Raw genomic sequence first — 26,783 nt, forward strand, 5'->3', positions numbered from 1 at the left:
CAGCTGAGGTGCGATCTGTTGAAGCATCTTAGTAAGAACAGACACTTAGGAAAAATCCTTTGTATCCATATGGAATCTTAGCCTACCACTTCAATTGGGAAAAAACCCCAAACAAATCCAAGATAACTGTGTCAGCGCTACATCTTTTGAGTGGAATAGACTGATGGTATGACCTAGTATGGTAATTCTACGGTATACTACTAGGTAGAAGGACAGTGTATTTAAAAATGAAACAGTGTATTTAAAAATAAAACAACCTGTAACCATTGTAAGTTGCAAAATAGCAATATCAAGTAATGTTATGTACATATAATGGAAAGAATTACAATGTACCCTTATTGTACCCTTATTCCTCATTCTGTGGACTCTCTGGTGGTGCTGGAATGACAGGTGAGGTGGTCTTCTCTCTTCCTCTCTTCTCTTCTCTTCTCTTCTCTTCTCTTCTCTTCTCTTCTCTTCTCTTCTCTTCTCTTCTCTTCTCATGGCAAAGCCAAAGCTAATATGAAGAAAGAAGCAGCTAATGTGAAGACACAAGACACACAGGTCACCTTTACTAACTTTTCTTCTAGTCTCACTGGTGTTTGGAAAGGGATGTCTGTGCAAAAGGCCGGAGTTTGTCTGGCCAGAAACCAGTTTGTTCGCAGGCTGGCATCTCTGTGGAATCAGTGTTTCACAAAAAGATTTCTACCCTGCGCTCACATTCCCGTTCACATGCCGCTTGCCCTGGTGGCAGCCCGGGCAGGGATCCCGGGGCGCACTCGGACCCAGGCCAGCGGGAGCTGTGCCTGCTCCTGCCCACACCCACACCCAGAGCAGCGGGAGCTGTGCCCGCTCCTGCCCGCACCCGGACCCAGAGCAGCGGGAGCTGTGCCCGCTCCTGCCCGCACCCGGACCCAGGGCAGTGGGAGCTGTGCCCATTCCTGCCCGCACCTGGACCCAGAGCAGCGGGAGCTGCGCCCTGGTGGCAGCCTGGGCAGGGATCCCGGGGCGCGCTCGGACCCAGGGCAGCGGGAGCTGTGCCCACACCCGGACCCAGAGCAGCTGCGAGGCTGTTGCAGTGCCCAGGTGTGCCAGCATGTGTTTGTGGTTTTGTCCTGCTAGGCTTTGAGTGAAGAATTCGTGGCTGTGGTTGTATGGGAGCAGTGACAGTGCAGGACGTTTGGTAGGGAAGAGATAAACTACCTAAGCTGCGTCATTTTTCCTTATTTCTTTTGTAGTCTAGGTACATTCAAATCACTTTAAAAAAAGAAAAAGGACTTTATTTTTTTATTTTTATTTTCAAGAAGAGGTTGCTCTATTCCTCATTTGTAGTAATGAAATGTACTTATGGATATCTTAACCAATCTTAAGAAACCTATTTTCATAATTTTTACCTAAAATGTGAAAATTACATTTGGAGTTGTCTGTTTACTTATTGAGATTGATTACTCTGAAGAAAATTAATTTGCCTGGCTTTGAGAACATGTAGAAAGAATCTGTGATTCACCTATTAGGCATACTGTATGGTATTTCTGAAAATAATTTAAAAGGAGGAGGAGAAGGAGGAGGAGGAGGAGGCCGTCCTGAGGCAGTCTAATGTTAACTGCAAAGGTCTCAGAAGTGATGTAGCTGAGCAGGATTTGTCAAAGCTGTGATGAGTTAATAGTGAAGAACATAAGTGATGAAATCCATTTTCTGTTGGTTGACCTTTTAAAATATTTGATATTTCTTCTTGTGTTATTTTTACATGAGCCTTTCTTGAAAATATGATGATCTTACTTCACTTTGTTTAACTCCACCTTCATCCATTTTTAGTTTTAGCTCCCCCTCTCCCCTATTTTTTATTTTATTAAAGCATTTGTCAGACGTGCTGACAGGAGTGTGAAGCAAAGGCAGTGAGATGTACCTTGTTGTGCCTCAGAAATTATTTGAAGTAGAGTAATTGGGGGTCTGGGGATTGAAAAACTGGAGATAATATCCTGAAATAGATCTTAAGAACTGGAACGATGGGCCATAACTTTGATATCTTCTATGCTTGTTTTGAAAGGGTTATGGAAAGTCCATATGGTTAAGCTGCAGATGACTGTCCATATGACATTCCTCTTCTGCCACACAAGTTTTTCCTTTCTCTGTAGCTAATTAACTCTATAGCTGGTTCTATACATGGTGGGGTTCAGAGCCTGCAGAGTTAAACCCCAGCTAGTCACCGTGGCAGCTCACAATGATCCCGGCTGTCTGGCAGCCTTTCACCAATTCAGCACATTTTTTAAGCTGTAGGATTGGGTTCCTGGGTCTGTGTTAGCAGTTTGATTGTCTCTGCAGCTCCACTCCTGGTGCAGTAGGAAAGCTTAGAGTGCATTTCCTAGTGGATTTAGATTTTTTTTTGTGATGTGGAATTTAAACCTCCATATCTAGTAATAAAGAATTTGAAAAAACCCTCCAAAAACTCTTGGGGGGACTCCTAGCCTACTCATGCAAACTTCTTGCAGGAGTAGTTGGGTCTTATGGATACCTTGAAGACCAGCAGAAGAGCTTTTGGAGGTCCATATTACAGCCAATAAAGTACAGAGATTCCTGCTTCAGACACATGGCTCTCTTTGGTCATAGAGGAACATTCTAGTTAGTCCCTTGTGGAAGACAGAGGGGCAGGGCTCTCCCATTGACTTCCACATGTATGCTTTAAGAGCTTTGGCATGATGGAATAATAAGTTAGTCTGCTGATTTTAAAAGAAAGCTTAAATCTGTATGTTCTGGTTTATGGCTTGCATGTTATCTGTTGTGTTGCTTAAGCAGCTGGAGAAGGTATCAGCTATTTACATCTAAATTCAAAACTTTTGATTAAAAATACGTGTTTGTTTTCCTTTCTTGTGCCAATTGAAGTTCCTTTCTATGTGTTACAGAAGGAATTGTATCTCTTCCATATAGCGTGGTGATTTTAGTTCTCACTTCTTTCAAGCTCACTTTGCAAAGCAGAGGGTTGCCCCAGCTTTTAAATGTCGTGGCAAAATAACTGAAAATACTCAGATAATCACAGCATTTTTGCATGAAGGTTGCATTAGGGAGGTAATGTAATAGGACTGCAAGGCTTGGTGTCCTGCAGGTAACCAAAGAAAGCACAGGCTGCTTGCCTCAAGTCAGTGCATGTTGGTGGAAGTACATCCTCCCTGCATGGAGACAGAGGTTACACTTTGAAATTAAGGAGTTGCTGGTGTGTCTTGTGCAGAGTCCTTTTCCCAGCACTCATCAGTAATCGACAGCTGAGAAGGACAGGCTCTTCTGAATTAACCCTTCAATGTTGTGTTCCTTGTTACTTCTCAAAATGGGAGCATAAAACTGCCATTAAACCATTTTTGTTTTCTCTATGATGCTGCATATAACCTGCCAGCTCTGGGCTTGATGCTTTGAATATGGAGATACTTTGAGTGTCTACTTCCAGTGCCCCTATTGCTCCTGATTATAGTCTGTAATTGCATTTTTGAGTAGATAAATGTCATTTCTTCCATTTATTTGTATGAAAATGGGCTTGTTATCTAATGTTGGTGACTCCTAACTTGATCTCTTTCACTCAGGAAAAATCGCTGTGAATTTTTGAGAAAAGAAAGTCCAACCTCCTCTGCCTTATTCAAATTGCCTGTTTTCTTTCTTAAATTAGGTCTTCCAACTAAGCTGTCACTTATAATTTAAATGTGACAGAGGAGGTGGCTGAGTTGCATTTAGTTTTTTACCTTGAAAAACTGTGGGACAAACCAAAACTATAGCAGTGGTTACACTCCTTGGAGTGCAGGAGAAGGACAGGTCCTCCATCATACCTTTTTCCAAGGCAGGTAATTCATTGTGACTAGGTGTGCAATATATGCTGATAGAAGAAATGTACACATAAAAGTAAAAGAATGGTAAAAGCTCACTGAATAGGTGACTTGGTACTTGGGCTGTTAGGAAGTTATCTATGCAGCTCACTTAACTTACTTCATAACTCCCTGTACCTTTGTTTTCTCAAGTAATATCTTAGAGAAATTATCTGCACATCAGATTGAGAATATTCTGTGTGTAACCCTCGGAGAGAAATGCTGTGAATGTGCCACTCCTGCTCATTGCAGTACTGTGCTGTAATGGAGTTAAGCTTTCATGTATTTACCACTCCTAATCCATGTGTATAAAGTTGCAGATGCTAACTATTTTTTACAAGAAAATATAGGTGCTAACTTTAACTTACTGCTGTCATGCAGTGCTGTAAGTGCTGTCCTTGACAAGCAGGGATCTCAGGAAAGTGACTTGGCAAATGTAGATGTGGAACAGTTTATAGTTTGTCCTTGCTAAGCAATTTGTCTATCATATGGAGTTTTTTTTTTGTTGTTGTTGTTGTTTAAATTTACCCATCTGTATTAGGGAAAATGTAATTTGCAAATCCCTCCCTTCCCCTTTGAGTTTTGTAAACAATAGACTGGGTTTTAGACTACCAGTGCCTGCTGATTTATGTATTTCTGCTGTTCTAGACCCAGTGCCTGCTTTGCCAGACTCCTGGCTCTGTTAGGGCATGTTTTGTATTTAGCAGCTTAATCCATGGACTGACTTGATTTTCAAGGGAGAGAGTTTTTCTTTCCACAGCCAGATCTTTGACTGGAGCTGATGCCCATTCTGCTGGACTATTAATGCCCAGTTCAAAGTGTCCAGTTCATTTTTCAGTTCTTGAGTTCCCCACTTTTCCTCCTCTTTTGAGTCTTGTTGTTATAGAAATACTGAGTTTTGATGACAAACTCTATTTCTTCTCAAGTACCACATAAAACAAGGTGAAACTTGTTAGCAGGAACTGTTCCTATATTATTGTAGACATCTGTAATAGCAGAATTTGTATTTTTTTCCTCTTTCAACAACTCAGCCTCCTATTATTTTAATGCATACTTACAGGCTGTAAAGGAGCTGTTATAATAAAGGGTGTTTACAGGACTCTGCTGTAATCTAAGGAAATTCAGAAAGGCTGAAGTTTTGCAGCCTGTCCCAATCCCCAGCCTCTCTGGAAGCTTTCTTGCATAGTTGCTCTAGTTGTGAATTTACAACAGTACCTCAACACACCAGGGAAAAAACTGACCGGGCTTCATTGGATAAAAGATGAATACTACTTTGTACAAATGTTGTGGTGTTTAGCGTATTTCTTCCCAGTCTCAGACATTTGCAGTAGGTCTTGGTTCTAATTCAGCATATGTGCTTCCTTTTGAAAACAAACAGGGTTGGTTTTATGCTCTTACTGAGTACACTCTACAGTTTCTGAGGGTGGAAGGCAGAGTGCTGTGTGGGAAGGCAAGAATACATTGATGCTGAAAGGCTCTTTACCTGCACTACATGTTGCTAAGTTTTCTTTTCCCCCTCATTTATCTTCATTCCTGTGTGCTATCCCACCCCCATTTTGAGGATTCCTCAGCTTTTGTTTTGCATCTTAACTAAAACCTTACAGGCCTTGATGGCTGTTCAGTTAGCAGAGCTGATTTCACTCCCTTTAAGGTATCTAGCACTGAGAGTTACACAGTTGGCTTTTCCTCTGTCCCCAAGAAAATGGGATAGACAGAAAATAAAGTTCGATTGTATACAGGCTTTGGGGCTGGTTCTAATATCTTTCAGTTTTAATTTCCAGCTGTTTGTCATAAAAACCTGCTTTAGAAATGATCATCAGTATGATACAATTCTATGGTGAATAAAACCTGTATCTTCAAACCTGTGTATGAGTTTTTGAGGCTTATTTTTTTCTTGAGAGTCTGTAGAGGTACAGTATCTTATGGTGGTTTTTGTGTTTGCCCTCCTGAGATTCAGTGTTTAAACAGGATACACATGCAGCATAAAAGGTTGTAAAGATAACGAGTTCAGATTATTACAGTGGTGATATCACTGCAACAGGCAAAGAGACATCTGGCTGTGGTCAGATACAGGTGCTCTTGGGTTTTGTATTTTTGTTTTCTCTGACATCTGGATAGTGCCACTCTGAGTTTTCTTCCTCTGAAGAACAAAAAGTCATGTCTAATACACATTTCTGCTATGAAATCCTTACAAATATATAAGGCTGGCTTTTCGTGTGTAAAGTGACAGGATGAGAGCCACCAAGCAGTTTTTCTTGTACTGTTAAACCCTGTTGAATCATTGCTTTCTGCCCTACAAGTCAAAGGCTTCTCAACTCCTTCAGCCAGGTACTGGCTGTTGTCACTGCCTGGGCTGAGTTGCAGGTGATGCTCATGATGTCAGTGTTGCTACTTGTGCTTCAGACTGGATCACACGAGCATGGAATTGAGTTCAATGTGTTAAAATCTAAATAAACACTTCCATGTTTAGTACCATTTAAATGGAATAGCTTTTGAAAGAAGGAGATGTGAAAAAATCTGGACACCTTCCACAAGTGTCATGAATCAGCTAGATTTGCTAGCTTTCTCTTACAATACATTTGGGCAGAATTTCTACTGGTGATGATGATAATTTTATAATGTATCCAACAGACACCTCTTTAACAGTGACTGGGGAATAGAATCAAAACAATCAGAGTGTTATTTTTTTAAATAATTGCATTAAGTGTCCACTTAACTGGATAATATTAGATTTATGAAATAAAGCTTACAAAATTAAACAGAGTATAAATGAGTGTCAATTGACTACACTCTTGCCTCATATGTTATCAAAAGGATTTTATACATACTATGGCAATTTAGATTTTTGTTAATGTTAAATACACTGAACAATTTTGGTATTCATTTGCACAAAATAATGCCCTAAAACACTATTCACTGTAGAACAGCAGAGTGTGGAAAATATTTTTGTTCAAAATAGTCTTCAAGGCACCTTTTCTTTTGGACATCTCATATTGTTAAAATGAGGAAATAACTTTAAAAACATGATGTGAGAAGAGAGTGGAAGTAAAATTTAGCTGTGTCCTCCAGAGAGTACTTTAAAAGTTAATGATTTTTAGAAATAAGCTGTGGAGATTAATTCTAATTTTCTCTGTTTTTTTTTTTTTTCTGTTAACCTTACTGTGTATGAGATGTGTGTGTGTGTGAATTAAGAAAGCAAGTAGTCATGATAAGTCTTGCTATTTAATAGAATTTTTCCCTTATTTTAAAAATACTATAAATTTTGAACAGCTGGTTAAAGTATTTGCCAAAGATTCTTACTGAATTCAGGGTTAGCAATGTTTTTACAATACTTAGTTGAAAAATGTAGTTTGTGGCTAACTGCCCCAGATTTTGAGTGAATGAAAGCAAATATCCAAAGACAAGGTCTGAGTTGTGACTTTGTGAAAAGGGAATAGTATGCTTTTCCAGTTTTCCTTGTGCACTTCAGAAATTTGGGTAAATATTTTGATGTGACCAGGAAACCTGAGCAACTAAATGAGAGTCTTATTTTCTGACCTTAGAAGAATCTTTGTATAGAAAATTACTTTTGAAAGTTAAACTCTTAGTAAGAAGAACTTAAGAGACAAACTAAGACAAATAAGTAAATACATAGGATTTCCCTGAGAACTGCATGTACATGTCTTGTGAATAATTTGAATGAAAAAAATTTGGAAGTATGAGAGGGAATTTCATGTTATTGAAAACCAAACTGCTTTATTTTTCATCCCTGAGCTGTGAAACTGTCATACTGTCATACTGAAGGCAGTGTTATGATGTAAAGGAGAACCTGGGAGAACAAATATTGTGCTGTGGGATAAAGAGGGAGAAAGGAAGCTGAAATACTTGTTTTGATTACCTCTGTCTCCAACCTTTGTTTTCTAAATGACAAATAAATTACTTCCTATTAAACTGTCAATGGTGTTAATGTTAAGGTGTGGTTGGTTCTGTTTTAAAGATTTGTGTAGCTGTGTAAATAAATGGAGACCAGACCATTTATTTTGATCTGTGTGTATATTTAATAAATATTTAAAATACAGGAAATATGGAATTGACCAGTACTTGGCCAGCATGGTCCTTATTATACTCAAGCTTCCTTTTTGCCTTTTTAAATGACTTTTTCCAGTTATTGAATGTTTATTTGTGTGGGCTTGGCGACAGTGAATGTGAGATAAAGCCTATTTAGATCAGGAAGCAAGTGATTTTTTTTTAAAAAAGACGTATTACGTAAGAAAGATAAACATGATTCTTCAGGCTTCAGAGCATTTAATTGGTTGGTTTAGGAGCTTTTTGTAGCTGCTAAAATACCTGGCCTTAGCAGATTAACTAGTGAGTATCAAATATGTTTGACCACACTAGTTACTTGCCTCCCCCTTTATAGCTGAAGGTTCTTTCCCCAGCACTTCATCTGCTCAGTGGACTCATGTGACTCTTGTCATTGTTCACACCCTGTACAGTACTTCAGAAAAAATTAAGTCCAAAGCAAACAAATTCTTTCCTCGTGCCTTGTAGTCTGTGCCAACTTACATTTTGTGTTAGTATTGATGGTAGATAATGAAATATGTGTTGAAAATACCTATAAATACTCACAAATTCAATGCAGTAGTCACTGATGTGCAGCACTTACTTGACAGGGGGACAGAAGATGGATGACAAGTGATCAAGTGTAGGATTGGCCCATTCTCTTTAAATGAGTGAAGGCTGAATGGAGACACTGTTATAGGAATGTATGAAATTCATTTCCCTAAATGGGTACTTGCTGCAGCTACCTGCTCTCATCACTGGCAGGTACACTGATGCAGAACCTTTCACATGTCTGCATTTCCTCCTGCCTATAGCAGTGAGAACCACCTCTGCCACTTGTGTGTTGTGTGGAGCAGTGGAGACACATCCAAACCAGTTTACAGCTGTGCTGCACCTCCCCAGCCCTGTGTGGGTTTCCTTTCAGTTTTGGATTTCAACCTGCTTGCCAGGTCCTTGGATCTAATGTTTGCTGCTTGCTTGCTCTGTATTTGTCTTCGTCTTCCTCTAGCAGAACACCCTCAATGGGCCTTGTTTCTGCCCAAAGTGATATATTTGGTTTTTTACACTTTTCAGTGTAGTGTGGTGTGTGGTCAGCTCTGTTTCCTTTTCAGAGGTATCTGTTCCCAGGCCACCACTCCCATGAATTCTGGGACGTGTCCACCACAGCCCTTGTCTGGAGTGGTTAATGACTTTGCTGAAGGAGTCTGTTAGTTGATTTGGGATTAAAATGATACTGTTTACAAAGTAGAACACACCTATGCTTTGGGTGTTTCTTTAAACCACTGCTGTGTGGGTGTTCCTAGATAACTTGTGTTTTTTCAATATTCCCCCATGGAGTGGATCACAGAGGGGAGGAGCAGTGTATGCACAGTGTAAGAAGTGCTGACAGGTATGGGGTCTTTCTTCTCCTGAGGAATGCACCTAAAAACTTGATTTCTTGATGAGACCTGTTAGAATCAGTAGAACTACCTGAGTGGAAAGGTACTCCTTGATCTGAAATAAATGTGTAAAGGACAGCTCCCAATGAAAACAAAGGAAACAAGTGGCTTATGCTCAGTGCTGTCAAAATTAATATTGTAAAGGTAAAACACCCCTACATCTGAACTTAAAGCATTTTGCTGTAAGCAAAGGCAGTTAAATCTAAATGCATCTAGATTATAATCTAATTTCTAGAAGATATTGGAGTATCTAACCAGAAGCTTGTTCACGGGCTCCAGTGTTGGTTGCTTTTGCCCTGACTGATGAGAGCAAGGAAGAGACATATCTAGAAGAAGGAGTCCTGGTTTTTGCCTTCCCAGTAAAAAATACAGCTCAGGGGAGGGTGGGTAGAGAGTACTCTTGTGAACTGCCTGGCAAATTACTCTGCTTTGCCTGCAACTTCTTGAATTCAATATTTGCCAAAAATTGAAGGATACTCCCTTCTGCTGAGATTTCTCCTCATTCTTTTCAAGAGATATTTGTATTTGTATTAATTATCCAATGATTGGCTTAATTTTCTATGATTTTTATTGTGCATACACATTTATCTTTTAGAGCAGGCAGCTACTTTCATGGTAGGCTGCTCTTGGGGAACAAAAGCTAAGTCATATATAGTCATTTTTCCTGTCATCCTGAAAACTGTGTAAGTCAATATTTAGAATTTCAAGGCATAGATCTGGATAGATATAATTGGAGCCATAGCAGTTTAATAATTAAAGTTGCAGTAAAGTCTACTTGAAATGTAGGTGAGTTTTCTTCAACAAGGAGGAATAACACTCCGTGTCCTCCCACAACCTACAACACTCAGACCAGGAATGTTTCAAATGTTCAAAATGAATTTATCTTTTCTTGATAAATTGATGAGTAAAAAGAATTGCTAATACTTAGATCAAAAAATAGGTCTTTCTTCTGTTGTGGCATATGCAATTTTCCCCTCTTGATTCTTATTTAAAGCTAAAAATGAAAAGTAAGTATTAAGTTTTTTAATTGAAAAGTATTTAAAGGCAATTTCCCTGGGTGTTTGTAGCTGCTAAAATCTTGTTCATGCTTGCTGAATCCATCTGCATCATCTGCATCATCATTCAGTGATGCTCAGCAAGGCAAACAAGTTCAGAGAACTCAGTCCTGAAGTTCCAATATACCCTCATATATGGTCAGACCACCATTTCATCATCCTTGGTGACTCCTATGCACCTGCTGTCTGCTTTCTTTCTTTAACTGTCATCTTTAAACTTTCATTTCCCCTCAGCAGAACTGCATAATCAGTACTTTTCTTTTACCTCTATCTTATTTACAACAACAGTAAGCCTCGAGCATTTTGGTACCACATGGTACGTTGGGAGAAACCATAAAATAGCTGTCTCTGCTTGGAAGGAGACTTATCCAAACAAAGATTATACTTTCTCATGCAACTCATCTGTGAACAGGAAACCTGCTGAGTGTGCTAACCAGATATACATCATTTTTTCTCATGTGGACTTGACCATAATATGTCCTATACTGTTTTGGGGTTTTTTTTGTAATACAAGCCAATGAGTTTGTGTGGCTCTGATAGCCATGCAGGTTTGTTTAAAGTTTCATGCTGGCTGAATAAACACTAGGTTGAGAAACTCTAAAGGTAGTTTCAGTATGATGCATTACTTCAAAGGTAGCATGCCAATCTCTTTTGCAAACATTGAGTAATTAAGGGATTGAGTAATGTGAGGTGAGGATTGTGGTCACCAAATCTTCTCCCATCTGTGATGCTAGGCTGCACCTCTCCTACAAATACCAATGGTATATCAAACTCTCTCAGGCAGTTTTAGCACCCATTACACATTTTTTAGTCTTGAGCAACCCTCTTTGCTGTTCTGGATCAGTGTTGAGTGTGGTTATTTCTTCTATTTGCATTCTTTATACCTCCTTTCCCTTGGATAAGGCCAAGATATAGAAGGTTGTTTTGCTAGACTAGATTGACCAATACATCCCCTTTTCCCTGCTTGTTCCTTTTTCACAGCTGTAAAAGAGTAGACAGAACATATGAAGAGCCTAGAAAATTCTACCATGAAAAGCTTTGTCCAGAGACTTTCATTCTACCAAGAGAAAGCAGTTTCAAGTGTAGAGGACAGCTGCTGCATTTCTAGGGACTTTTTGAGACCCGTTGTTTAAGGTTTGGGTTGATTTTCCCAGCTATTAAGACCTTATGAAGAGGGCTATCTCTTCTAAATATCAGCTCTCTAGAATTAAGTCTAATACCTCCAAATAAACATGTGACCTACATTTTATAAAGGGATTTCCATGGTTTCAGGTCATCTTTTAATAGGGATTATTAAAATTGGTTTTCTCAATCCTTTTGGTTTCATACCATTTCCCCCCAACCCTCCCCCCAAGAAATTACCACTGGGTTTGAGCATATCAGCAACATGCTGGAACTCAGAAGGCTATACCAGACAAAAAGGAATCCATAAGATATATGGCCCCATTCCAAACTCACATGAATTAACCTGTACCTGCTGTAATGTCTGCAGGAAGAAAGGTCAGATTAAGATGGAAAATAATCAAATAGCAAATTTTGCTTTACAGCTGCAAGGGTTGTAAGACTTGAGGAATATGATTGTCAGAAGTGCTGAGAAACTGCTTCTGCCATTGGCTACCTCTTGAAATTGTTGGTCCTTAGCACCTGGAAAAACTGGAATCATAATACATTGTCTTGTGAACTGTGACAGGTGGATGCCAGCAATATTTATAAAAGACCTCTAGCCCTAAACTGTCAGACTGCAGAAGGAAGAGTGTTAAATTCTAATCTCTGATTTACAAGTCTGGCAGCACACACTATTCACATGGTGTGTGATTTGAATAATGATGCGTCTACTTCTGATCTCATTAACCCTGATTTAATCCAGGATCTTATTTCATTAATTCCTACAAGCTTTCATACAACTGGTTACACAAACAAACAAAGCCCTAAAAATCCTGTAACACTGTAATTATCATTCCCTCTAAATATTTTCATGATCCTTTATTTTTGTCTTCAAAAAGTCTCAGCTTGTCTTTCAAAACAGTGATGCATCTTCAAGAATCTCAGTTTTAATTTTACATGCAGTGGAACTCCCTGACACTTGCCCTCCCCAGGATTCAGTGGACTTTTCTGCGTAACCTTAATAACTGTGTGCTGCAGAGGGTTGAGCAATTGTGTTAGTTCACTACAGTATTTGGTGAGATGTCTGTCAAAAACAATAGGAGTGTCTGTAATTTGCCCTAACCTTTTTTGGCACAGTTCTTCATTCTATAATGCAAAATTATGTGTTTTAAGACCTCTGTAGAAATTGTACAATTTTTCATTACTTGCTAATTGGATTCAAAAATGGCTGTTTGGACCATCACCAAGGGTTTTTAAAGTGTGGTTGAAATGAAAATTTTGAAGTTGTGTACAGCTGTATTTTATATATGTTGCGTGTTTTTGTGTAGCACAATGACTTCCTTTCAGTTTGTATGATTTGTTTTTAGTTGTTGTTTCTTTTTCACTGTACAACGTAATTTGGAAAAGATAAATCCTTTCTTAAAAAAACCTTCCATATGATTTTTAACAGAGAATGCAAGATACTGGGTGAGTCAGTTAATGTTCTCACTAGAAAATCCTGCTGTTAAGGATCATCTGGTTTGTGATAGGATTTTGCATAAAGGATTTATGTTACTTTGTCTCTCTCTAAACCTGTCTGTGTCACAGAGATAGCTTATCTGCTTATCTAACACATTACAATTTGTGATAATGTCTCCCAGCACTTTTTTCCCTAAGACTATATGTTGTTGCTTTTTTCTGTATTGGTCGTCTCTTCAAATTGGTATGGTTGTGAGAAGGAACACACATTCAACAGAAGTTTCATATTTATATCTGTGTGTGTATATAGAAATAGATATATATACACATATATATGCGCTAATATATGCACAGGGGTTTTTATGCTGACAGCAGAAATATTTTTACTACGTGAAATATCCATTTTTGAATGTCTAAACCTGTAGTCTGCTACATTTTTTAATATAAGGAACATACATTAAACAAAAGTTTCATATTTATATCTATGTGTATATATATAAATAGATATATATACACACATATATATGCTAATATATGCACAGGGGTTTTTTATGCTGACAGCAGAAATATTTTTACTACGTGAAATATCCATTTTTGAATGTCTAAACCTGTAGTCTGCTACATTTTTTAATAAGGCCAGGTGTCTGTGGGGAGAAACTCTTAGCATGCTAAATTCTGGCATATCCCACTCTCTACTGCAAGAAATGAGGAATGACATTGCACTTTCAAGCAAAGTTAACAATGCTTCTAATAGTTGGGTGAAAATGGAACCTTAGTGAGAAGAAATTTATTTTTATTTGAAACTGCTTGAGTAATTTAATTCTTCTGGAGCTGGACTGGGGGGAGGATGGCTGAGAAGCACCTTCTGTGCCTCTCCACAGTATCTCCCTGCGGTATCCAAGGGTGCAGAGAGGAGCACACGTGTGTTTCTGAGCACCTACACAAATGTGTGTGTGTGATGAGAGCACTGGGCAGCTGAAATGCTCACAGATGTACTGTGCTAGTGGCAGACACAGGAGTTCCAGCTGATAAAAGCCTGGCTGGCCATCCATTGTCATGAAGGTTGTAGAGGTGGGGGAAGAAAACACCAGTTAGAGTCTGGTTGCTGAGCATGTTCCCCATGGCAATCCCTGCTGCACCAGTGCCTTCTGCCCTTAATCCCACTGCTCACAGATGTTGCTAAATGTGCAAAGCAAAACAAATTCCCAGCCCCAGATGAAAACTGGGAAGGAGTGTGTGCTGCAGGGGTTCAGGAGCAGGTGTTAGCAGACAACTGCACAGCAGTATGAAATCAGGAAGTTGCTTCCAGTTCATCTGCAGGTTGAGAGAGACCTGCTGCAGTTGTGTGGTGTGATTCTCTGGGAGGTTTCTGAAATGCAAAGTCTGTGTCAACTCTGCAACTTGCCCACTCTAAATCTTAGAGTCTTTGGGTCATCATCTCTCAAGTGTCTCATACATGGATGGTGTGTCCCTCTGTTCTGGTGACAGGGTGACAAGTTTGGTTTTCCTCACCTTTTTAATAAATTTTTAACAAACTTCTGCTTTTGTATTTCTCACCTACTTTGGGTAACCTGTACATAAAGATCAACAAATGTACTTGCTGTTTTTCAAAGTCTTCCTTAGAGGTGTCTTGTCACAGTGAGTACAAAATGCTAAGTGCTTATGCACCCGGCCTGTGCCAATCACTTCTGCTTCTTCGTGCTTCCTGCCATCTGCTGTGTCTGTTCATCAGTTATGCTTTGCTTACACCTACGTTGGGAGGCCTCAGAGAGAGGTACTGTCATTTGAAAAAAATGGGTCAGGATGAACTGAGTGTCTTAGAGTGGCATCCAGCACCAGCACACCATGGTTTTCCTATTTCCCTTTTTTTTTATTGCTCTAATTATAATTTTCAGTCTTGGTCTGTTTAGTGCATTAAGATGTAATGAATTGCTTCTTCTGGTGGTAGTGAAACTTATCACTGATGTAGCCAAGCATGTCTCCAAAACCCAAACCACAATGTGCAGAGGGTGTATTCTTTTTTCTTCCTGGCTTTCTCTGAGACAGGTGGTGTTTTGTGATTCTTTGTTTTAAAATGTGCTCTCTACTTTTCTTACTTTTGTATTCCTTGCTATTTCTCGGAGTCTTCATCTCCCTTCCCCCTCCACCCCCTCCATGTTTCTTTAATCTTTTCTAGTAATTAAAAAAACCCCCACAGTAAACTAATTGGTATAGGTGAATATGAGCTGTCTTCTTTTGAACTGAAGTACAAAGTGTGAGGCTAAGGGATTTAACAAGATTTTCTGGAGCTGAGTGAATGCAGAAACACACGCTCATATTCACAGACAAGCAGAGCTGAAAGATTGCACAAGACTCAACAAATCTGAGTGTTTTCTTAATTTTATTATAAAACAGGCACTCATCTCTCTAGAAGTACAAGGCTTTCTACATATGTAAGAGTGTAAATCCTATCCAGAAGATCTTTACTTATCAGAAGGATGTAAACAAGATGTTTGCTGTAGAGTACTGGTCACTGATGTGTGGGAGAGGAACAGAGGATTTAGGAGTGCCACAGTGTGGCCTCCTGTGTTATGGAGGGCTTTGTAGCTTGGGCATCTCTGGCTGGGATAAACAGAAGAGTTCAGACACAGATATCACAGAGAAGTACCAGCACTTTAAGCAGGAGCAGGTTGCACTGTGCCTTCAGTGCACTGTGCTTTAGTGGTTAATGTAGAATACACTGGATGTGGGAGTTAACTTTTTTTTCGTAACAGCTGCTGGTTTGCCACTTCATAGTAAATTTGTCACCAGTAGTTTGCATTAAATCTGACCTATTAATGTTTTTACATTGGTGTTTTCAATTTCCCCACTATTGTCTCAAATGTCTGAGGGATGACCTTTGTTATAAGTAAAGTTTGTAAATAAAATTAGTACCAAAATGAGTATTTAAATGTTCAAAGAACAGTGTGCATGACAGATGGGCTTTAGAAGCCTTTACCTGTGGCAGTGTAATGAATTTGTGATTGTGCAGGCTGGTTCTAGGTGTACAGTAGGCAGGGCAGCAGTGTCCTGACAGGAAGCTTTGCAGTGCTCGTAAGGCCTTTCCATCTGAGAAGCAAGGGTGGCACCATGGGATTATCTCAGCAGCCATGAAAGTAGCACTTCTGGCTGTGTTCAAGGCTTTGTCTGTGCTAGGGGAGAGCAAATCAGTGCATCTGTTTTATGTAACACAGCAAGAAAAACAAAGGAGGGTAAAGCAGGTCAGAGTCCTCATCCTTAAGGTACCTGTTCTGCTGGAGTAGATACGCTGTTCAGTATGTAAAACTTGGTGAACAAATAGCACTTTTCTCTGTCAAGCTGTAAATCAGATAGCAGTCATGTGAGCCACAGAAATAGACTTGATTTTAAAGGCCAGATACATAAACCAAAGAGAGGTTTAGGAGGCTGTGGTTAGAGAACTAGGCAGTTGTGGCACAAACTAGGAGGCTCATGAACTCTAACACTTCTTTTTTTTCTTCCCCTCTGTCACATGCCTGACAGCTGGGAACATGCTTCTTATAAACTTGGGATAAGCTGATAGTGAAAAAAGGAGAGCGGATGTGGAATCCTGCAGCGGTGAAACAAGAGCATAGCTTTGGTCATGAGCTCAGAGCATGTCTGCAGTAGCAGCTTGGGATCTGTGCCTCTGTTAGAAGCTGGGGGTCACTGCTACAAAGCACAGGCTCCAAACCATCCTTCCCCCTCTGCTTGGTGACAGAGCCACTGGTGAGTGTCTCCTGTCACAACCAGCTGATGGGGAGGTCTCAGTCTTGATCACAGTGCTTGAAGATCCCCTGTCCTCCCTCTGTGTCTTGGACCTGGTATTGCCCTAGAGAGGAGAAACTAAAAGCTAATGATGCAGAAGCCCAGAAAATAAAAGCTAGATGGTTTCTTATTTCTCCCTGAAATATTGTAATTTTGCTTTTTAACAGAATATAAAGCTCATGCTATGAAAGTAAACTGGATTTTAGTGCAGGCAACATCTTTCAGGTTGAAAATAATTTTCATCTCGATTCTAGTTCAGTTGCTAGGAAAGTTTGTTCCAACCTTACTTTAGGATACATTGTTTATTTATATTAGAACTACAAGATTCTTGAAAATCAGAGCCACATTTCTAACTAAGGACATTTGTAATTATTCAATAACTCTTAACTAGTTTCAGCAGAAATGTTGCAGGAAATTACTTAGGAGGACTAAATATTAAATTGATGTACTGTGCAGCAGAGTTTTATTTTGAGGCATTTAAATTGAATGATTGAACTCATATATAGTTTGAAGTTGCAGACACTGTCTGCAGGAAATCAAGGTGGCAGTTCTCTCTTGAAATGTAAAGTATGGTTTTTGAGAAAAGGGATTGAAGGAAAAGCATTCAGTGCTCCTGACCTTTCCATTGTCATCTTTTGATAATTCAAATGTGTTGCGTTGTTTCCTCTTTGCTGTGTATGATTCCAGGCTCTAATTCCTGCTCCCGTATTTGGCTTCAAGCAGGGCACATGCTACAGATTTTAAAATTGTGAAAGACTCATTATTTATCAGCTTTCAACTCCTCCATTATGCATGTGTCTTGTTTTCAAAAGCTTTGATTTTGATTAAACCTCTTGCTCCCAGGATTTTGATTTTGATTTTGATTAAACCTCTTGCAAGAACTGTTGTTCCCTTCATATGGAATCCACAGATAAATCACCTTAAAGTCTGATAGTGATTCTTATAATTTTTCATTGCTCTCAACAGTTTCGAGGAATGAAGTGTTGGCTTTAGGATTTTGTACCTGCAGCAGTACAAAAAAAGCATATTTTGGATTTAGAGTCATGGAAAAGGTTGAAGCAATTTCCTCGAATGTTTTCAGCTGAGTTTCCTGTAAAGGTCAGAACTGTTACAGTAAAAAAACTTGAAAGTTTGGTGTAGTGAAAATGGCAGAAGTTCCTGTACTTTCCTAACTGTAACTTTTATGGCTGACCTAATTCAAGCACTTGCTCTAACTTCAAGGAAGCTTTTTGATAGAGGGGCGGAAACTTCATCATGTAAAGGCACATAAATAGAGGAAACTTGTTCCTTGAAATGTTATAAATGGTTCAATTCTGAGAAAAAAAGCTAGGTCTTGCAAACAGCAGTAGAAAAACTATGTTTTCACTTTAAAAGCTGTTAACTGTTCTTTTTGCTTCTCTTCAGAATGACAAAGCATGTGTCATTTCAATGAGTAATAGTTTTTTACTTACAAAAGATAAGGTGCCTAATTTATAAATTTTAATTGTGTTTAATTTATAAATTGTATATATTGAAATAGCCATTTAATAGGGTACAGGTATACTTGAATATATTGTATTTTCCTGTGTGGTGGACTTTCATCACACTGTGTAATTTGTTGTTATTTGAAGTTTTGTCACGTTGTAAAGCTGATGAGCTTAGGGATAACATCTTTCAAATTTCCTATGGCTTATACTGATGTAGGATAGGATTAGAGAAGATCCAAATAAAAACAGCTCAGGTATTGTTTAGGATTTTGTGTTTCTTTGGAGAAAATATATTGCAAAGTTTGCTAGAAGAAAATAATCTTTTCACAGTGATTTGGCTGTTGTATCTATGCAGTATGGTTGAAGCCTAGTTAAAAAAAAAGTAGTATTTTTATGTATTAAAAGGGTGTACAAATTTTAAGGGCCTTTTTGCCCCCATAATATCTTTTCATGGAATGAAAAGATATTATGGAATATTTCATGGAATGAAGCTTAGTTTATTTTTAAAGTTCACAATTACTTTTTTTCAGTATTTCTCAGACTGAGGATGCTTCTTCCGAGTAAGAACTGCTTATCATATTGGAATCACACTGAAACCCACGTAGACAGGAGGTGGAAGCTGTCTTAAAATTTCTGACATCAAGAGAGCATCTTTTAGGTTTAGTGGTTGAAATGCAAGGTTACTTACTTAAGGGTTGGGTTCCTGAGGCACAGCCTCTTGAAAATGATCTGCTATTAACCTGATCCTGCAGTTACCTCTGTGTGGGCTAGGAAAGAAGTGCCTCATTTAAATCCATGAAATTTATACCGGGCAGTGCTCCAAAACCAAGAACCAAATAGTCCCACAGATTAGGTTTGGAGATATTTTTGAAGCTGTTAGCACTGTGAAAGCCTACCTCTTTGCAAATGGGTTGTGTGAGTGAGACAGCTGCTCATTCTGCAGAAACATCCCACAGGAACTGAGAGGTAAAGAGCCAAGCACTGCACTCAGGATCCCTCTGAGCTCCTTCTCCTGAGGCTCCTTGTGGGGTTTCCATTGACATCTGTCTTGTGAACTTTATTCTGGGAGGGGCTCCCAACGTTGTCAAGCCTGTTCCAGATATTGTCACCACAGGGATTGCTGGTGAAGGTTCTCACACCGTGTTCCTTGGAGCAGGCTCAGCATGGCACAGATGTCCGGCTGTACCAGTCCACCCACCCCGTTCCACTCAAGGGCAGATCAGCCCACAGTGAGTGGTGCTTGTATCTGATCAGGGTGTGAATATATCTGCTGCAGTCAAAATAAAACCAGGAACCAGTGCAAAAGTCTTGGTCAGGAGGTGCACTGAAGTCCTTGCTGGGCAGACAGCAGGTTGATATTTTCCCAGTATTTTTGGGCAAAACAATGTAGTCCAATATCTCACCTGTCTAGTTTCTCCTCTCCTTTATTACACAAGCTTCTTTTTCAAGACACAGCAGTTCCTGAACTTGAAACTTGACTATTAGTTTCTGTTCATCCTCCTTCAGCATTTAAATTCAGCTGTTCTTGAACTGCTTATGGCAGATTGAGGAATTCTATCCTAACTGGAAGTTTGCTTTCTACTTATTTGTGTACATTGATTTTCTTCTTTAAAAAAAATAAAATCTGCAAACTTTAACTTGAAATCAGAACTGGAAATAGATTTTGTCATACACTGGGGAAAGTTCCCACAAACCACCTTTGATATGCATGGGTTTGCAAACTCATTTGCCTACTCTTTCCTCAGTGGTAGCATTCAACTCCTTGCAGATCTGGAAGGACTGGGTTACATAGAGAGATTTCTATAACTATTACTGATAAAGCACCAAGCTTTTAGGGCCGTTGTAGTTCATTTACCAAATATGCCAGGTAGTCGTGTTCAGTATACCTTTTGCAGTAAAATAAATTGAGCTTTAAAATAAAAATAAAGTTACTTGGTATATTTCTTTTGCCAGAGTTGTTTGTATTCGTTTTCACTTCATTTTTCAAGAAAAAAATGCAATTTTGAGTAAGGCATTATGGTATTTTAGAGTAATAATCTATTTTTTTACAGCAGGTTAGAGTGGGAATAGATGTAAAGGGTTATGTCAATATTTCTGAATTTAATAGCACCAAGGGTCCCTTTGGCCTGAGGATAAGGGTGCCTGACTGTGTTTGAGCCACAGCTGAAGAAAAGTTCTAAAATCCTGAATTCCCCAAGGGTGAGCACTACAGAAGAGAAGACAGCAAGGAGGCAGGAGCAACATCCTAGAGAGAGGCTGTAATATCCACACGAGTGTTTGCTGCAGGCTGCAGTGGTGAGGCTGCTGGAGGCTGGGGCATTTGTTAGGTTTTGTATATAAGTTTTTAGTCTTATGCTGTAGACTAAGACCAGGAATTGAAAAGATGTGCAAAGGTCTTAAAGTTGGCATTGCTTAGTGCAGAATGCTTCCTAAGCCACTTAGGTATGGGCTTCCCATAGGGTATTGCTAAGTATGAATATGCTTCTGCTAAGATTTTAGCTTAGTTGGGCTGGATTTATCTTGATTTCTGTTTAATTTTTTAGACAATTCTCCACTTTCAATTCCCTCCAGGGTCTGTAACTTTAGGTTGCTGGGGTTGATCATGTCATGTACTCTGGGCAGTAGCTATGAAAGATTATGGCCCTTCTCTTGAGCATCAAAGGTAACAATAATGAAAAGCAGCTGAAGTGTTAGAAAGGCACACAAAAAAAGAAGTCCTTGGGCAGTTTTGGTGACTGCAAGATGCCAAACCTTCTGTGTGAATTTCAGCTTAGTGGACACTGCATCTTTCTTCTTTCCATGAATAGTGAAGAAAGAAGTACAAGACTCCCCACCCTACAAACAAATGCCAGTGTTTGGGAGTTGTCTTGTATTCCTTGTCTTTTCTCAGGAGCCAAACAAGGCTTTCTCAAAAAGCTGTCAGCAGCAGCAAAGGCACCAGTGTCATTCATCTGGAGACTAAAGGGTACAGCATTGTTTTCTGTTATAGCAGACAAATTTCTCTGTTAGTTTTGAAGTTGAAAAAGGATTTTTACAGTTAAAAAATATTGTACTGCTGAATACAGTAATGACACACAGGAAGTAAGTTCTGGCAAGATGGGGTCTTCTGTAGGATGTTGTCTTGTGGTCTTGTTCACATGAGAATGCTGTTTGACTCACAAATTCTGTTTAAATGGCAGATAATTTTTTAATACGCAGTGAGTTTGTCACCTAGCTGCAAAATAGATGTAAAGCTCTGGGTGAGGTAATTTATTATACATTTTAATTTTTAAGGCCGTGAAAAAGAATCTTGTGGAATAATGTACATGTTAAGTCCAGTTAATTTCTTTTAGAAGTGATATATTCTTCTAAATGCATACAGTGTTCTTAAATCCTCACATGGTTCACTTTTTTACCAGAACTATGCACAATATTTCTTCTAGCAACAGCAGTATTTATCACACAGCTATTCATACACACATTTACATTTGTTATTTCAGTTATTATGATTACTCTGAGGAGCTGTCTTTTAGATAGTGTTTTACCAGTGCGATGGCAGTCGATAAAGTATTTACTGTACCTTCCATAGTCAGTAATTCATAAAAGTTTTATCTCTGCTAATGTACTGATATACAGAAAATGCTTTGGGCAGATGTAGAAAACTGTATTAATGTTGTATAGCTAATAAGTCAGCTTAACAATTGGTTTGGGGAAATAAAAGGTAAAAAAAATTTATGAGATTCAGGTTTAAGGTGCATCTTACAGACAATAACTTAAAAATTCTTCCTTTGCTTGATGCTGTTCACAGATGACAGCTTCAGAAACTTCAAATAGAAATGTGCTTTCTGTGCTTTAGTGCTCATGTCTGATATGCTGAAAATCTAAATAAGATCTACAGTATTTCCTGTGTATGTACAATGCCGTGGGAGGGTGGAAGTTGATCCTGCACTGGTTTGTAGAAGGGGACAGTGAATGTAAAAGAAGTGACAGAGAGGAGGAGAGGTAAAGGTTTTGTAAAGGGAAGAGCTCATCCAAAGCCATCACGTCTCTGATGCCTGTTTAATGTAGATCTCATCAAATTTGCAGATGATACCAAACTAGGGGAGCAGCTGACATGCTTGAAGGCAGGGCTGCTCTTCAGAGGGCCCCAGACAGGAACATTGTGGAATCCAGCAAGGACAAATACCAGTTCTTGCCCTGGGAAGGAGGAATGTGGCAGATCTGCAGAGTGGGACCTGATAGATTTGGGAACAACTCTGCTGAAAAGGAGTTGTATGTGGGTCCTGGTGGGCAGCAACATAAACACGTGCCAGTCTTATACCCTGGCATCAACACAGGGAACAGCATCCTGGGCTGCATTAATAGCCTGCAGATTGAGGGAAGTGGAAATCCTCCTTTACCTGGCACTCATAAGTCCACATCCAGAATAAATTTGGGAACAACTCTGCTGAAAAGGACCTGTGGGTCCTGGTGGGCAGCAACATCAACACGTGCCAGTCTTGTACCCTGGCATCAACACAGGGAACAGCATCCTGGGCTGCATTAATAGCCTGCAGATTGAGGGAAGTGGAAATCCTCCTTTACCTGGCACTCATAAGTCCACATCCAGAATACAGCATCCCATTTTGTGGATGAGATGAGAATTTTGCATAAAGGGAAGATACTGATGAGCTGAAGCAAGTTCTGTGCCTGTGGAAGCTGGAGCACATTCTCCCTAAGGAGATGCTAAGGAGGTGTGGGCTTGTTCAGCCTGAAAAAAGGGTTTTGGGGGGACTTCCTACATAAAAATTGTTATCCAGGAGATAGAGACACACCCTGCAGTGATGCCTGGTGGGCAGGACAGGAGAGAGCAGATGGGACTTTAGAAGAAAGTTCCAGGCAAGGTATAAGGAAAATCTTTGCCACTATAAAATCAGTCAGGCAGTGGGCTTCTGCAGCCTCTATCCTTTGAGGTTCTCAAAAGCCAGCTGCTCAAACAACCTTGAACAGCCTGGTCACCTCCACTCAGAGGTGACCCTGCTTTGAACTGAATTGGAGTAGGGACCTTCTGAATTCTCTCTCAGCCTGAGTGGCTCAATGGATCTAGGACAAAGCTTGGAGCCAAAACTTTTTTTTCTCCTTGTATTTTGGGATGTGGTTATAAGCAAATGGTTCAGCCTCTGTAGTTACCTGTCTAGAAAGTGGAGGTAATGCTTTTTGCTTTCTTCAGTGATGTTTCAATATAAGATATATGAAAGGGGATGATATTTTGGATGCTTTGTCAAAGTGGGTATGGACAGCAACACAGACAGGCTTTTAAAGTCTGCCTAAGAAGCTCATAGAGAGGGTACTGTGCATCTCTAGCAGTAACTGTGAAGCTGTTTTCTGTGGATTTACTTTCATGAAATCCCCACCATATATTTTTTCAATATATATTGTCAATCCCCTTAAAAGGTAGTGAGCAGCAAAATGTGCCAGTGTTAGCAACAGCTCTGACAGCAGTCTCACTATATGATTCTGCCAATTATGGTAACATTTGTCATATTTTCCTAGTTAATAGTTTTTTCCTGCTATGGTGGTTGTTTCTGTGGTCTCATTGGAGGGGAAGCAGACTAAGCTGCCTTTACATCAGGAGCACTGTACTGGTTCTGCCCTGTGTATCAGATGTACAGCTCACTGCTTGATAAACTGAAGCATCTGGGTTTTTACCCCCTTGCACTTTTCAGCTTTGGTGATCTTTACTAAGAGATTTTTAAAGGTATCCTACAATTTTCACGCATAGATAAGGAGTTATTTGAAAAACAATAGTGCCCATTGGAAAAGGTTACTGAAAATTGCTTTCTTTTTGTGGCATTTCACCTTTTTAAGAGTCTTTGTGATAACACTAGAGCAGGCAGCGGTGTGTACATAGAAGTTTCAAAAAATCTTGGGAGCTTGAGATTTAGAATATTTTTAATTACCTTTTTTAAACTGGTTCTTTTTTCTTTTCCCTCTCTACCTGCAGGAAATAAAGAAAGACATGAAGAAAGAAAATACTGCCAACAAACCACCAGAGAAGCCTATAAATGAAGTTTCCAATGGAAGCCCTTTACTGTTGTCTGAGACAATTATTAGAACCAACAAAAAAGGTATAGTATATGGACATTAAATGCAGATTAAATTCAGGCCCTCCAAAGGACAAAATGTAACCCTTCCTTGTTTCTAAAAATAAAGCTAGAATCTATTTAACTGAAAAGGCATAGGAGGAATAATAATAGAAAAAATCTTTGTCCTCTTGGACTAGCATATATGGATACACATTTAATATTTCCACATTAATTTGCACAGACATCCCTTTCTTTTTAAGGAAATCCTCCTCCATACATTTAATTAAGGGAAGTTGTATGAGGAGATTGCTGAAGCTTATTAAAGTACGCAAGTGGCAGCTTGCATATATGGAGGGTTTTGCACAGGGATGTCAGTCTACATTCACATAATCATGCTTTATCTGGGACAGAGAGCTCTAAAAAAGGGGGAAAAATGTGAAAAAAAAGACAATGCATTAGTTTCTTGGGAAGTGTCTTTCACTGTCTTTCATTTGAGACAGGAATGTGTGTGTGCTCATCATCTCTTTCTTGACTCCCAATGCAGATTCCTGTGTAGGGTTTTGGGTGGCCAAAATGAAAACCTCCAAATGTTCTGTGTCATTCCCTATCTCCCTGCCCTTCTTTCAGGACTGTTAGAACAAAACAAAAAATTGGAAATATAAAACCTGGATTTTTCTTCAGGTTATCTTTATTCTCCTGTTTGTTTGTAGGAGGACAATGTGCAAGAGATGTGCTGGAGGATTCACTCAACAGTTTCTTGCTTGCTGTCTTATACAGAATAATCTGCTGTCATTAATCATTGCAGTAATGTAATTTCCATTTTAGTGTGTGTTCTATACTTTGAGGACTGTTATGGACATTTCCTGTTATGCATTATCAGCTAGTGTTTTATTTGAGCTGCAGTTTCAGTAGAGGTCTTATACTTAAGGTTTACAACTGCAAGTGAAGAAGAATTAATAATTTTTGCGAAATGTCTTACTTCCTTTAAAATGTGAAACAGATTAATCTCCACCTCTTTTGCAAGGATTGATATCCTCTGAAAGAAAAGATTGGAAATACATCTCAGAAAACTTTGTCTTTTGAGCTTGCAATGTTGTCTTGAATCTAGAGACACGTCCAAAATTTCTGCTTTGGGTCATAAGTTTTTCAAGCAACAGCAGAATTAAATTACTAAGAATTATTATTTTTCATGGCTGCTATACAGAACCATATGAGTAGTTGGGAAATTATCTAGGGACCAAGTTTGTTCCACATTGCTTCTGCTGCTATTTGGAGAAGTCTAATAGCTGTGGCAGATACAGAGATTTGTTTCAGTCACAAGGGGATAGAACTCCAAATATGGTTCTTAGAACACTTTCTCCTCCTTTTTCTTCCCTCTGGCTAGAAGCTTTAAAGAATTCAGGAAAGAAAGATTTTTCTGTCCCTAGCTGAAGAATACAAAACCTCATATTTACTGAGATGAGAAAAGCAAAGTCTGACATGAAGATCTGTAAGTTGAGGCAGGGGTTAGGTTTGGAAGTAGCATTTTCATATTAGGATATTATTTCATTAGACTTGGTTGGTAGGGATTGCACTTCTGATGGCCACCTGTCCATTGTGTCAGGGTTGGTGCACTGTTCATGTTGGCTACTTCACAGCCATTTCTGTTGCTGCAGAAAAAGCAGGTGCAGGAGGCCATGATGTGGCAGCACAGCCAAGGATGTATGGGGCACAAGGCAAGAGAGCTTCCCCTTGTTTTTCCTGGGATCACTTTGATCATGGTGCCACTGTAGCCTTGCTTAAGTGTGGACAGTTGAGCAAATAGTTACTGCTGAGTTCAGAAAGTGTTTTCTAAGATTTATGTGGCCAATCTGCTTGTGGACAGTGTTGCCATATTGTACTGAATAGGGAGCCCTAAATTCCATGGGTGTTACTTTCTTTGAGTGTTCTTGTCCTGGGATTTTTAATAAATCCTAACTCAATATGTTTACTGATCACACAATGTGATCTGAAAAAGGGGACAAGGTGTCTGTGTTTGGTTCATTGGTTGGTTTGTTTTCTTGTGTTCTCTTTGTTGTTAGGAAGTGAAGAGGACAGGGCTGCATCTAAAGGTCTTTAACCACTGTTCAGCAGTGAAAGTGGTAGGCAGTATTATTTAATTGCTTGGGCAGTGTAATCCTGCTGCTTGCAACTTCACAGCTGATCCAGTGATGTGGGAGTGAAGCATTCTGTGCTGTTGCATTGTTTTTATTACCAAGATGATAATAATATGTGCTATTCTACTGCTGTGGTGTTATATTGTGTAGTTTTACTACTTAACTTGGTTGGCCTAATTTAAGTGTCAGCACTTTAGCAAGTATTTACATTTTGAGGAGAGGAATCTTGGCCTCTTGGGCTTCTGGCTTGTAGGGAGTTTTTCCTTGAGAAATATTGACAAATGTCCAACAGTGGTATTCAAGGAAAATAGCTAAGTTATTTGTAAGAAACATCTAAGTAACCAAGAGGAAAATAATAAATTTCTCAACTAAAAAGGTATTTAAGATCCAACTTTATATCCTGGTATTTTCACGCTAATTATTTCTAAGTACTG

General features: G+C 39.2%; 1 protein-coding gene across 4 annotated transcripts in view; it reads left to right on the top strand.

Annotated features, from left to right (window-relative positions):
• Positions 1-26,783, top strand: part of SH3KBP1 (SH3 domain containing kinase binding protein 1) — a 214,929-nt gene that overhangs the window by 54,896 nt on the left and 133,250 nt on the right. For all 4 annotated transcript variants that reach the window (XR_005628042.1, XM_039714043.1, XM_039714044.1 and 1 more), the window contains exon 3: positions 24,133-24,256. Coding sequence is in view for 3 of the 4 variants with exons in the window: in XM_039714043.1 (XP_039569977.1) it covers positions 24,133-24,256 (124 nt within the window). In the remaining variant the exon portion in view is untranslated. The remainder of the gene's footprint in view (positions 1-24,132; positions 24,257-26,783) is intronic.

This window comes from Passer montanus, unplaced genomic scaffold (genome assembly GCF_014805655.1).
Source record: "Passer montanus isolate IOZ18808 unplaced genomic scaffold, ASM1480565v1 scaffold3, whole genome shotgun sequence".
Taxonomy (NCBI): domain Eukaryota; kingdom Metazoa; phylum Chordata; class Aves; order Passeriformes; family Passeridae; genus Passer; species Passer montanus.